This window comes from Myotis davidii, unplaced genomic scaffold (genome assembly GCF_000327345.1).
Source record: "Myotis davidii unplaced genomic scaffold, ASM32734v1 scaffold663, whole genome shotgun sequence".
NCBI classification, from domain to species: Eukaryota; Metazoa; Chordata; class Mammalia; order Chiroptera; family Vespertilionidae; genus Myotis; species Myotis davidii.
The window spans coordinates 3,968,194-3,982,525 of record NW_006295816.1 but is presented as its reverse complement, the minus strand read 5'-3'; the positions used below and the strand labels follow the sequence as shown (position 1 = coordinate 3,982,525).

General features: G+C 54.2%; 1 protein-coding gene across 1 annotated transcript in view; it reads left to right on the top strand.

Annotated features, from left to right (window-relative positions):
• Positions 1-14,332, top strand: part of CNTN4 (contactin 4) — a 332,854-nt gene that overhangs the window by 293,889 nt on the left and 24,633 nt on the right. Inside the window, exon 12 of the mRNA XM_015568361.1 lies at positions 5,957-6,084. Coding sequence (XP_015423847.1) covers positions 5,957-6,084 — 128 coding nt within the window. The remainder of the gene's footprint in view (positions 1-5,956; positions 6,085-14,332) is intronic.

Genomic DNA, 14,332 nt, shown 5'->3' with positions numbered 1-14,332 from the left:
GGGGGGGGGGGGGGGGGGGCAGTATTTGTTATGCAGTGATAGCTAGCTGATGCACATCTTCAAACAATACAATGGACAGTGTCTTCCACAGTAGTTTTTCAGCAACTATAGAAATAGCTTCAGTATCACAAGTGACCACCCTTGAGAGCATGCATGGCTTACACAAACATAAAAAATATTTTTATTTGCCTCAGTGCCTACTTTATAAAGCGTTACTGAATTCCCGCTGGAGATGATGTTCCCATCCCTGAACCAAACCTCCTCAACAATAGAACACAGCCACCCTCTAGGCCACGCAGAGCAGCTCTGTTTGATGGCTGGGGAGACACGGGCTGTTGCTACCCTTTGCAGGGCTGTCAGCGAGGCCTGGAGAGAAGGAAGCGGCCAGACGGTGGCTGAGCCGCGGCGTCACGCTTTGAGAGTGGAAACAAAGCCATCTGCACAGAATAACCTTTGAGAAACCTTTTCTAAAGAGAAACTGGCCTAGAAAACATGCTCTAACGTTTTCAGTCTATTTGATACTGGAAATCTTTGTCTCCCTGCCTTTAGTGGCACCTCCTATCAAACCTGGGGCCTGTTTCTTCAGAGTCTGTTCCAGCTCGGGGGGCACGTACTGGCAGAAACACGCCAGAGACAATTACCTTTGAAAATGTAAGTTACGACGTGCGAGGTGTCACTGGGACCTTGGGAGCTATCGGGTGTCTGGACCTTAGACATCATTGAGGCCTCCTTCTGATTCGTAAATGCCCTCCAAGGAAAGCTAGCCCGTCCAGCTCTCTCGTGCTGGACATGCCTCCAGTGAAAGAAACATGCTGCCCTGGCCGGTGGCTCAGTTGGATGGAGCATCGTCCCGTACACCAAAAGGTTGTGGGTTCGATCCCCAGTTGGGGTGCGCGTTGGAGGCAACTGATCCATATTTCTCTCTCACATTGCTCGCTCTCTCGCTCTTCCTCCCACCCTTTGTTCTTTCTAAAATCAATTTTAAAAAAAGAAAAAGAAAGCAAGAAGCTCATGCCTGTTGTGGAGGATTGTATCCCTTAGGGAATTTTTATCAAGAATGTTTGTCCATAAACAGGGTTTTGTCGTTGCATTGGAAGCCAGCTCCCTGGTGTGGTGCAGGAGAAATCCCAGCTTATTTCTCAAACATTTTTCTAAATATTGGAAGGCTGCCCTCTCCTGTCCCCATGGTCCCCAGCCCCCCCCAAGGCCTTTGTTTCCCAGGGCGAACGTGTCCGCATTCTTTGGTGGTGATGGACAGAAATGCCTGCCGCTGACGGGAGCACACGGGGATGGATGGGAGGGTGGGACTTGGGGGGTGGAAGCCGAGGGGGCCCACGGTGGCTCTCGGGGCGAGGACACGGGGAAGGTGGCCGCTGATTCTTCACAGGACGGTTGGAGTGGGCAGCCACATTGTCTCGGGCCATCGATTAGTGACGAGCAGCCCCTGGGAATAAATGTCTTCCAATTATATTTCTTTCCCACTAAATCGGCTTAGTGACTGTATCGATTCTCCCAGGCATTGCCCTCTGAGAACCGGGAGACGCGTTGCAGGTCCAAGTCCACTCCTATGTGGCTCAGAGCGTCTCTGACTTTGAGGAGCATACAGATATCGAGGAGTGTTTCTCAGATAAAAATTCTGACTCAGAACATCTGAGCTGGGGCCCGGGATTCTGCATTTCCTAGCAGCCCCCAGGCATCCCTGCACCGCTGGTCCAGGGGCCAGTCTTGGAGAAAGGACCCAGAGATCCCGGGCTCATCTCCGGAACACCAGCCTGGGGCAACCGGCACGCTTAGTGCTCAAAGCACCTGCTTGTCCGTTAAGCTGTTTAAGTCCCCAAAGTGAGTGCTTCATGTATTTTTTAAGTATATTTGTACTGATTCCAGAGAGGAAGGGAGAGGGAGAGAGAGAGAGAAAAACATCAATGCTGAGAGAGACTCATGGATCAGCGGCCTCCTGCATGCCCCCTCCTGGGGATCGAGCCGGCAACCCAGGCGTGTGCCCTGACAGGGAATCAAACTGTGACCTCCTGGTTCATAGGTCAACGCTCACCACTGAGCCACAGCCAGCCGGGCCCAATGCTTCATTTATTGATGAGGAAACTAAGGTTTAGAAAGCTTAAAATTTCTCTTTCATTCAACATTCGTTCATGACACAGCTGAGAGTTTAACTTGGGGTCCCTCACCTCCCGAAGAGTGATGGCCCCACCTTCCAGCCGGGTGCACGTCACCTCCCCGGCACATCCATTCACCAGGTGCAACAGGTGAGCCGGCCACATCCACGCCACAAGGGCCCCGTGACCAGAGCAGCGCGGCTGCTTTCCTCTCGCATCCGGAGCCTCCCAGGTGGCAGGTGGCAAGTGGCAGGTGCCCAGGAACGTCCGTGGCCTGATGCTGCCCCGGCTACACGGAGCAGGCCAAGACCAAAGGACTTTGGGTTCCCTCGTCTTATCATCGGAGAGGCTGCAGAAATGAGGATGAGGGCGATCTCTTCATAGCTAATGGTTCCGGGCTTATTCTGAGATGCCTGTGGCCCCATGGGCACAGGACGGCCCAAGAACGGCTCGATGGATGGAGAAACTCAAAGGCATGTTGCAACAGCTCTTCCCAGGCAGGCTTTCCGCATAAACATACACGCCGGTGCTTGTCCTTCATTCCCTGTCCTCCGACGGGTGACCTGGCGAATGACCTGGAAGTGATTCGGGGATGTCAAATGAGCTGGCCAGGAGCCCAGCACACTATAATGTACATTCGCCAAACATTTTCCAAACCGGGCCAGCTTGTACCCGTAACCTAAAAACAACATATGGATTCTGGAGGGCTGGGAGTAAGTCCTTTGGTAGCCGTGGGAACCTGGGAGCGCGTCTCCTGGAGAAAGACACCGTGGAAAAGTGCAAAGGCACAACTTCTATTATAAAAGTAAATTTTATGCTTAAGTTCACAGAAGGATAATGGTTCCTCTCGGGTTTTAGCATCCCTGGGAACTTCACTTTCCAGTAGCTTTTAGGGGTTTCTGCCTCCACGAGGACTTTGGGAATGGCAGGGCATTCCGACTGCAGTGGGACTAAGAGGCTGTAAAGTCCCAGCCAGTGTGGCTCAGTGGATAGAGCATCGGCCTGCGGACTGAAGGGTCCCGGGTTCAATTCCGGTCAAGGGCACATACCTGGGTTGCAGGGTCGATCCCCGGCCCTGGGGGGGGCTTGTGTGGGAGGCAACCAATCGATGTGTCTCTCTCTGTGTCTCTCACCCTCCCTTCCACTCTCTAAAAATCAATGGAAAAATATCCTCAGGTGAGATAAACAACAACAACAAGAAAAGACGCTGTAAAAACTTGCAAACTGGGTGGTAAATAGCAGCGAGGAGGAGACCCTGGCAGGGCTGTGCTGTGGGCACCCTGCACCATCCCGGAGGCAGGTGCGGACGCCCCTGAGCACTTTGCCTGCAGAAGAAGCCCGGTTCCCTGTTCCGAGCACAGGGGTCTAATTGCAGCTCTAATTCATGGCCGGCTGCTCATTATGCAGACCTCCTGTGGCTTCCATTCTTTTCATCTGCCTTCCCTGGGCTATTTGACCGCTGCCAAGTGAATCTCCCCACGTCACTTACTATTCGGGTCACCTCATTGTTAAGAGCTGAACTCGCTGTTAACATCGGGTTTTTCATCCCGCGTGTAGCTCATAAATGTTAATGGTCGTTCTGTTTCTTAGTTTTGGACCTTTGGTCCACGCGCGTGCGCACACACACACACACACAAGAAAATTTCTATTAAGTTCCCTATCTCGCTCTGATCGCCGGCCCCAGGCATCCCTGTCTCACAGTTCTGTGTCCCCTGACCTGAGATACTGGGCACAGATGAAGCAACAAAGGCATGCTTTGTTGGGCTGATATCAGCCAATCTCGTTTTGTTGTGATCAGCATTACCCAATTTGAATAATTCACTGCGCTGCCTTCTTTGAAAAGAATTGCTGAGCATTTGGTGTGTTGCTTGAGGTCACCCTGCTTTCAAGATTCCTAACTACATTCCTTTCATCATCCTTCCAAGCTCCCCCTTCCCACAAGAGCCTCATGGACCAGATTTGTGAGAAATGCGGTGTGCTGGTTCTTAGAGAAAGGTGTGCGGGGAAGCCCGGCACACAGGCGCTGCACACACAGTGAACACACGGCACTGCATACATGGCACTGCACACGTAGGCGCTGCACACACAGGCAGTTCACATGGCACTTCGCACAGGCGGTGTACACAGAGGTGCTGCACACACAAACAGTGCACACACGGCACTGCACACACAGGCGCTGCACACACAAACTGCACACATGGCACTGCACACACAGGCTGCTCACACAGGCGGTGCACACAGACAGTGCACACAGGGTCTGATATTATCCTGTGCTTTGCTCTAACTGGGGCAGATTCACAGCGATCTGTTCTTTGTAACCATACGCCCCCCCCCCCACCCCTATTCCTGTCAGACATCACTGATCACTGATATACCTGAGTTACTATCTCTGCCCTGGACCAGACACGTGGGTTGGGTTTTTTTTAGTTTTTTTTTTATTGATTTCAGAGAGGAAGGGGGAGAGAGAGAGAGAAACATCAATGATGAGAGAGAATCATTGATTGGCTATCTCCTACGCACCACTCGTGGGGGATAAAGCACACAACCTGGGCATGTGCCCTGACCAGGAATCAAATCATGACCTCCCAGTTCATAGGTCGACGCTCAACCACTGAGCCACACCAGCCGGACAGGGTGACCTGTCTCTTGCTTGCCTGTGGAGAGGGAGACAGGAACCCATCATCCCCTCTACGTTGTATGTCAAAGGGCTTCTCTTAGAAGGGCCATGTCCCTGTGACCCGGAGGCAGGCTAGGACACGCCGCCCCTTCCCCATCTCTGGGGCCTCCGGGAAGAACTGCTCAGAAAACCCCAGTCCCCATTAGGGGACGGCCCTCCCACAGGTGGTGGGTTACGGTGCAGCTTTTGTCACCTGTCACTCGGGCCCCAAAGCAAAGGCCAGCATTTTTCAAGGTCCCGTGTCCCCTGCCAGCTGTGACTCATGGGACTGACAAGGCCAGCTTCTCTGTGTCTGTAGCCCAGAGCCTTGGACGAAACGAGAGTGAATCAATTTATGGCAGAATTCCAGATCTGCCCGTCCTCTGTGGGTCCCAACTCCCCGGGGGTGGGGGGCGGGGGGCCCCGCCTCGCCCTGCAGGAGGCGATGTACCGTGTGGTGAGTCATGACCTCTCCACATGGGGAAAATGGAGTCCCGTGTCCCGCTTTGATTTTTGCTCCTCTCTGCTTTGTCATTTTTTCTCTTCTCTGATACCATCAATGATTTCAAAGGAGACCCACCTGCTCAGAGCCAGGAGCGGATCTTCACTTCCAGTTCCTTTCATCTCCTTCGATCACTGGTCATGAGTGTTTGGAGGAGCACCAAGTTCAATATCAAGCTAATAGCTACCGGTCGGCCAATAGGCGAAGGCGGGGAAACTAAAACGAAATGGAAACTTCAAAACCTCATCTAGATACAACAGGGTCCTGGCCGGTGTGCTAAGCGGTTAGAGTCTGGGAGTGAGGGGTGCGATCCAATAATCCAATTTGTGTTTTAAAAGATCATCCGGCCCGGCCGGCTGGCTCAGTGGTTGAGCATCAGCCCGTGAACCAAGTCGTCACCCTTTCAATTCCGGGTTGGGGGCTTGATCCCCATTAGGGGGTGTGCAGGAAGCGGCCGATTCATGTTTCTCTCTCATCCATGATTCTATCTCTCTCCCTCTCCCTTTCTCTAAAGTCAAGAAAGACATATTTAAAAAATTAAAACTTTTTTCTTAAATTAAAACTTTAAAAATAAGAGGAAATTGTCAAATGATGGACCGTGATTAACCGTTTGAAAGACGACAGGAATCCCTGCCAGTTGGTCCTGCGAGGTCGCCTCACCATGGGGTTTATTCTCTTTGCTTTCAGAATCACCATTTCAGAAGATGGGAGCCTCAGGATCGTCAATGTGACGAAAGCCGACGCCGGGAGCTACACCTGCGTCGCCACGAACCACTTCGGGACGGCCAGCAGCACGGGGAGCCTGGTGGTGAAGGGTAAGGACCCGAGGTCGCCGGCGCAAACACAGGTCCGCCTGCCCAGTCCTGTGGTTTGTAGCCATGGCATCGCTCAGAGCCCGCTGTGCAGGTGTCGCTGCTTCTAAATTAACTCGTCGTGGCAAACACGCTGCCACGGATCGTCCCGAGGGGCTGTCGGGGACGGATGTGACGGAAAGGCTCCCTCGTTTCCGAATCCCCCAGCTCAGCCCTGAGGACCACAGCCCTGTGTGCAGGATGGTGTTGTGACGCACGGTATCGCCAGTCCTTTCATTACAGCTCAAGTCTCTGTAGATCCCAGACTCATGCCTGGGAACACAGGGCCACCACTGAAAACCCACGACTCAAAGCCACAGTTTTTAGCGACAGTTTCAGCAGCGACATTGGCGATCCGTGAGGGCGCCGTCTGGGCCCTAGGGGCTGAGGCTGTGGGTTAATCTGCTCACAACCTCCTCTGGGCTGCGCGGCCAGTTTTGAGGGAATAGAAATGTCCATGCACCTGGTTGTCCCTCACACTCCCAGCACCGCACCCGGCGGATTGGCTGGGCTGAGCCCGGAGTGGGAGCTGTGAGGGGTGTGGTTTTCAATGACGTGTCATCTGCATTTCTGCCGCTTTAGCTCACGCCTCCTCGTAGAATTTCTGAGTTGAAGGCCCCTTGGCGATGCTCTGACCGAGGAACATGGAGCTCAGGGTGGGGCTCCCTCGAGGTCACGGGAAGCAGAAGGGACGTGAACCCGGGAATCCTGGTGCGTGTGCCCGTTGGCTCTTCCTGCCGCACCAGGGCTCATTCACTCGTGTTCCTGTTTCTCCATAAGAGAGATGCCTGCTCCCCCCCGCCATGACTCCCTTCTTGCCCCTGCGTAGCGCCCTCTGTGGAGTGAGAGTGCCTCAGGCAAATAAGCATGTCCAGGAAGGATATTGGCCTCAATGGTGGTTCCAGAGGAACCTTAGGAATCGCCTGATTCCATGTCCGGGGTCACGTGGGAAGTTGGACAAGTCCGACCATCTGGGGAAGCCTTTTTATTCGAAACACGCATGTCTGCGCCGATGAAGATCGGAAAGTCCGGAGCCAGAGTAGGTCTGTGTTTAGAATGACTTCCGTGACTTCAGTCCATTAATTATCCACTCGGGGCCAGGGCACCGGCGAATCTGACCACATGTTCTCTCTGCTTCACAGGGCAAAGGGCAGGCGCTTAGAGGGTCCTAGTGAAACAAACTCCAGCGGAGCCCTTTGCTAATGTCTGTGACCTCAGCCAGGAAGGGGGCCCAGTGACCAGCCAGGCCCCGGGCAGCCCTCAGCCAGGAAGGGGGGCCCAGGGACCAGCCAGATCCCAGGCAGCCCTCATCCAGGAAGGGGGCCCAGTGACCAGCCAGGCCCCAGGCAGCCCTCAGCCAGGAAGGGGGCTCAGGGACCAGCCAGGCCCGGGCATCTGAGGTGCCGCGCTGAGCCCTGTCGCAGAGCACCTGTCAGTCATGCAGATGTTATGCAGGCCGCAGCCGTCAGCAGCAGTTAAGGGTTGGGCTTGGGGTCAGAGAGATCTGACTTTGGGCCTCATTTCTCCCATCTGCTGGCCTGGGACATTGGACACATAACCAGCCTTCATGGCCACAAGCATTGCTGACCTCGTACACGTGGGATGTTGCGGCGGCTGAGATAACCCATGTTACGTGTTTAGAGCATGTGCCTGGGACTTCGGAAACAGTAGTAGCTGTTGTTGTGTTTTAATAAAACGGCAATGCCTGCCTGGCCGGTGTGGCTCTGGGGTTGACCAGGACCTGGCCTGGATTTCATTCAGCGTGGAAAGCTACAAAGAGACTAATTTATCGGAGAAGGGCCTGTATTCATTTCCACCTCCTGATGTGAATGTGATAGAAACGCCCAGAAGGTCAGCCATCAGAACAGCCGTCTCTGTCCTGTCACTGTGATTCTGCCGTTAACACTGCTTTTAAAGCCCATTCTCTTCCTCCCCACCCGCCCCCATGGTGCGGACATCGTCACCGCGGGTCAGCAAGGTCACCAGGGGTCAGCAAGGTCACCGCGGGTCGGCAAGGTCACCGCGGGTCGGCAAGGAGAGGGGGAGCGGGTGGGACTGAGCCACCCCAGGGCCAGGAGGGTTAGGGCCAACCTCTGGCGCCAGCATCTGATGGGCAGACACTCCCCTTCTCCCCGGGGCAAGGGCTTCAGACAGCAGGACCAACAGGCGCCAGGGGGCTCTCAGTTCCATCCCTCGTCTGACTTCCTGCATTTCACTGGTTTCATTCGGGATTTGGGTTTGTGGTTTTAGTTTTTTAAATATATTTTTATTGATTTCCGAGAGGAAGGGAGAGGGAGAGAGAGATAGAAACATCAATGATGAGAGAATATCATGGATCTGTGGCCTCCTGCATGCCCCACACTGGGATGGAGCCCACAACCCAGGCATGTGCCCTGACCGGGAATCAAACCGTGACCTCCTGGTCATAGGTTGACACTCAACCACTGAGCCACGCTGGCCAGTTGTGGTTTTAATTTTAAGCAAGAACAGTTCTCAAGTGAGACCCCCCCGAATCCTAACACAAAGCATAATATCCGGCCTTTGAACAGAGGGTTGGCGGCTGTCCACATGATTGGGAGCTGCATGGAGGGAGGCTACGCTGACACGCAGCGCTGCTACTACCCCTTTGTCTCTCTGCTGCAGTTAAGGCCCCGCCCTGCGGGACACAGGTGCTCACTGTGCGGGTCCCACCTGATGGGTGTTTCTCAGCGTCGGTCCTAGGGAAGAGGAACACGGTGTCGTTCAGCCCGGTAACGTGGTAACAGCAACCCATCCCCTCGAATCCCCTCCTGGGCGTGAAGGGAAGGCAGGGCGTGAAAGGGGGCTGCTGTTACCATAGCTACCTGCTGAGCTGCATCCAAAATGACCTGGACCGACTCGAGCTGGTGGCACCAGACCATACACGGACAAACCCAGTCCTACCCCAAGGAACTCTGCACATGCACCGGGCAAATTCAAGTTCAGGGTCTATCGCAGGTTGTGATGGGGCGTTAGTTGCACTGGTAACGCTTTATTAAGGAAGATTTTAATGTGTATTCAGAGGGGAAAGGCTGGAAGTCTATACATAGTTAAAGACCAGTGTATAGACTGAGACTGGTTGCGGGCTCAGTCCCGGGGGAGGGGGTGTGCAGGAGGCAGCTGATGGATGTTTCCTCTCACATCGATATTTCTCTCTCCCTCTCCCTTCCTCTCTCTCTAAAAATCAATTTAAAAATCTTTTCAAAAAATTTTGAAGACCATTAATTGTAGAAATGAGACCATTAAGTATTGGTTTTTAAAAAATGTCGTTTTCTATCTCTACAACCTCAAATTAAAAAGGAGACCTGAGGTGCGGCTCCTCCCACGTGGTCAGATGTCATAGTAAAATCACCCCATGGCGGGTCTGACTTCCGGCTTCTCCCCCCGATGCTGTAGGACAGAGAAAGCCTTACTGCTGGTGCTATTTAACTCCTACTCCAAACGCTTTCTTTTAAGGAAAACACTCCATTGTAGAATGAAATCGATGGTTTATTTCCTAATGAGAGCTTATCAATCAAAATCACCCAAACAAACAAGGCAGCAGAAGATGAGGCCACTTCGCGGAGTGAGGCCGGCACGGCGTCCTCCCGGCATCCGGAGCCGCGGGCGGTGCTGACTCTGCTGAATTGGCCGCGGGACCCCCCATACCCACCTGCCTGGCCCGGGGGCCCACGTTCCCCACTCAGGGCAGCACGGGCGGAACCCATCTCCCGGTTTCCGCTGTTTCACAGCCAGGACGCCGTGGCTGTCGATGTGATGAGCCCGCTGGAGAGGAAGGTGATAGTAAAGAGCACAGATCCCCGACCTGCCTCTGCCACCCGCGCTGGGCCCGTCCCCGGCATTATTAAGGTTATCTATTTCCCGAACACGCCATTGAAAGCCCGCCGCTTCCTAATGCGCGTCGTTCCAGGTCCCGTCTGTCATCTGGGAGCCGCTCCCCTCCTGAAGGGGGAGGTGGTCTGTGTTGAGCTTCTCCGTCCATAAAAGGCTTGAAGATCAATACAGTTTGTTTCCAACTAGGGTGTGTTTTGTTTTGTTTTGTTTTTGTCAATTCCAACGTTGAGGTGGGTTTTAAATGGCTAATTGTGTGATCAATTGACAAAAGGAAGGAAAATTAAGCCCTTTCATCCTCTGTGCCTCCATACCTGAGCTTCCCGTGGTTTGAGAGCGCCACTGGGCCACACGACGGGTGTATGGGCACAGGCCCTCTCAGGAGCAGAGGGGTGTGTGTGTGTGTGTGTGTGTGTGTGTGTGTGTGTGATTCATCCATCCATTCTTCTGCATTTTCATGGTGATCCCCAGGGAAGCCAACACTGGGTCCCAACTCTGTAAAGAACAGTGTGGCTCAGTGGTTGAGCCTAGGCCTATGAACCAAGAGGTCACAGGTTCGATTCCAGGTCAGGGCATACATATGCCAGGGTTGCAGGCTCGATCCCCACTAGGGGGCGTGTAGGAGGCAGCCATTTAATGATTCTCTCTTATCGTTGATGTTTCTCTCTCTCTTTCTCTCCCTCCCTCCCTCCTTTCCTCTCTATCTAAAAATCAATAAAAACATTTTTTAAAAGAATAGTTCAGTCTCTCACAAACCCTGAGCCAGAGAAGACACATGTGAGAATAATTCATGAGTGACTCTCCCCTTCCTCTCCTGGTATCTGTTCTCTGTGCCCGAGGCAGGCGGGGTCGCCCCTCCACGCCATGATTCAATTTCTCTGGTTGTCAAAGGCAATCAAATCTGAGCAAACCGCCCAAAAGACCGAGGGCCTTTAGGTTAAATACAGAATCTGAGCAAGATGAGAGCGAGTTAATTGGCATCTCCATCATCGCTCTCTGATGGACTCCAGCAAGGTCCATTTCCGAGAGGTGAGAACGGTGGTCTTTTTGCTGTTGTTGTTAATCCTCACCCGAGGACATTTTCCATTGATATTTTTTTTTTTAGAGAGAGAGAGTGGGAGGGAGGTGGAGAGACAGAGAAACATTGATGTGAGAGAGATGCATCAATGGGTTGCCTCCCGCAACCAGGCCAGCCAGGGATCGAGCTTGCAACCAAGGTATGTGCCCTTGAGTGGAATCGAACCTGAGACCCTCCCATCCACAGGCCGATGCTCTATCCACTGAGCCAAACCGTCCAGGGCGGATGGTTGTCTCTCTTATGCAGCCATTTGAGGAGCTCAAGGTGGAGATGGGAGAGGACATTTAAGTAAGCACCGTGGCCTCTGACGTGCCTCCAGCACTCCCACAGTAGGTGTGGGAAAGTCCGCAGCCATGGCCAGTGATGATTAGGTCCAGCAGCTCAAAGATTTCCCAAACTGGAGAACATGTCACCCCTCCTCGTATTAACCCCCCTCTCTCCGCAGTCGTAGAACTGCTTACATGTAGGCAAAGCTTGCATTCTGTCTGGAAGAGTGGGATCCATTGTCCAATCAGAAGGGCCTTGTGCCCTGTAGACTTTCCTCAGCCACGCCCAGGCCCCTCCTGATGTCACAGGTGTCTGTCTCCATCGGCTTTGCCCTCAGTCTCAGTGGGACATCTGGTCACCTTGCTGTTTGCACAGACACTTCTTCCTGGGTGAGACCATGGAAATCGATGACAGAGACCAGTATAGGGGCCCGGGGGACTCCCGATGCCACCCAAATGTGAGGGAATAGCCAAAGACACAGATGACCTGTCTGTTTCCCGCCCTCTCGACACTCTGGGCCCTGGGCCACAGGCATCACAGTTGTCTGGGCGTCTTTTGTACACGAGGGCCAGGAATCGTCATGTTTAACAAGCCCCTGGGAAACGCCTACATATGGCAGAAGTATTGGAGCAGAGGGTATTATTTTTGTTCAATCAAAGGAAAAAGTTTCGCCCCAGCCAGAGGGCTCGGTTGGTTGGCGTGTCATCCTGTACACCAGAAGGTTGCAGGTTCGATTCCCGGTCAGGGCACATACCTAGGTTGCAGGTCCAATTCCTGGTCAGGGCAAGTATGAGAGGCTCATGCTGTTTCACTCTCACTTTTTCTCTCTCTCTCTCTCTTCCTCTCCCTCTCCCTTTTTTCCTCCCCCTCTCCCTTCTTCTCTCTCTAAAATCAATTTTTTTTTAAATCCCCAGGTGAGGGTTTTAAAAAAGGAAAAAGTTTCAAATAATTAGGGCACACACAAGATGAGGCCAGCGATCCTGTCGTTGGCGTGACATCAGTTGCCGTGGGACGTGGGCCTGGGGACAGTGCGGGGGCAGCAGGCGGGTGTGTGGTCTCAGCATCTGCCCGCATCCTCAGGGCCGACCCCGGGGCCTGTGCGAACGATGCTGACCCTGTGGACACCGAAACGCTATTGGTCCGCAGTTTTGTGGTTTGAGGAAGGTATTTCCACCTTGTGCGTCTCTGCCCCCGGCAGGAGCTTGCCCCTGGGCAGGATTCTGTGGCCTCCACTTCATTTCGCATCCTCAGGGCCGACGTTTTCCCTCCCGGCGTCCTGTTTTCCCTCCCGGCATGAAGTGATCCATAACCAGCAGCGCAGTGTGGGCTGGAAAGGTTATCCCGCTAATTGCAAGGAGCATAGTCTAAAACAGAGTCCAGTGAAGGGCCCCTCTCTTTAGTCTCATGGTGGAATCTGAGGAGGTTCCGTCGCGGATACCTCTGCTCATGCCTGAGCTTTAAACCTTTGAGAGTTAGTCAGGGTCGTCAGGCCCCCCACATTGGCTTGTGCGGGAGGCAGCTGGTGGCAGAGCTGGGGGGACACGGCAGAGGGGGCTCCGGAGGTGGATCTCACCTCGGGTGGACGTGCTCCAGGGTCCCGGGTGTCGCCCTGCAGGACGCGTGGGTTCAGATCCAGGTCCACGCTCCTGCCCCCACCCCAGGAGGAAGTGGCGGAGCCCAAGGTCTGCAGTTGCCTCTAGATTCCTCAGTTGAGGAGCAGGAAGTGAGGGGAGCAGAGGGAAGAGGGGTGTCAGGAGACACCAGCAGCATTTTGATGTCCGCTGTGACCACAGGTTACAAACTGGGGGCTCTTGGAGCTCATCTGACTAGAGCCCACAGACCTGTTGGGTGAGAGAGAACCATTGACCGGCTGGCTCCTGCACGCCCCCTACTGGGGATGGAGCCCACAACCCGGGCGTGTGCCCTGACCGGGAATCAAACCGTGACCTCCTGGTTCATGGGTTGATGCTCAACCACTGAGCTACACTGGCCGGGCAGCAGTTATCTGTCAATGAGAGTCAATATCACTGCACTTCCACACCTCCCCCTGCTCCCCACTTCCCCAGCAGTGATCCAGCGGCTCTCAGAGCGCCTCCCTTTGCATCTTGCCCCGGCCCCTAAACACCTACCTACAGCCCGGCCGTGTTTCCCGAGCAGCCAAGGCCTGCGAGATTAGTGGCTCGTTCTCAGAACAAGTAAATCATGACTTTATATCCGCTTCTTATATTTATGTTGTTTACCCCTGTGCATGGATTATAAAAGCCACAAATCAGTGCTCTCAGCGGGTGAGACAGTCCCTGCCCACACAGCATCTGGCTGGGGAGCGGTCCCCTGGTCCGAGGACACGGCGTGGGCAGCTGGGTCTGCGATTGATCTCGGGGCGACTTGTGCTTTATCGAGGGGCGGGCCGTGCTCCCAGGTATCTGATTAACCTTCGCGGCGAGATGGCCATCATTTCTGTGCCGCCAGCGGACTCGTCCGTGCCGGGAAGGTGGGTGTCAGCTGCTCTGAATCAATAGCCTCCGAAAGGTGCCCGGGCCCAGCCGCGTTACCTGCAGCCTCTGACCCAAAGGACGCTGTCGCTGGTCAGGTCACCTGGTTTCATTCAAACCATGGGGAGGCCACGCTGCCTGGACCCGGAAACCAGGATGCAGAGCAGTGGGCGAGGTCAGTGCGCCGGATGCTTGGGTGCTGCCCGGGGAGAGAATTCCGAGGGGTAAGAATCCGCCGTCGCACAGGGCAACACAGGTGTTGGCGTGGACAGAGGCGGCCGTAAAATAGGCGGGGCCCGGGCGCCAGAAGGGGGCAGGGAGGACGCGTCGCTAGGCTGCCCTGTAATTCTTTATCCCAACCGGAGTGAACCGGCGGGGCCCTGTGGGCAGACTGGGGCTGCAGAGATGAGCCTGGGTTGTTGGCGCGCCGGGCCGCCCAGTAGGGGGCGTGCAGGAGACCTCAGATGGATGTTTCATTGATGTTTCCATCTCTCCCTCTCCCTCAAAAATCATATTAAAAAGGAAA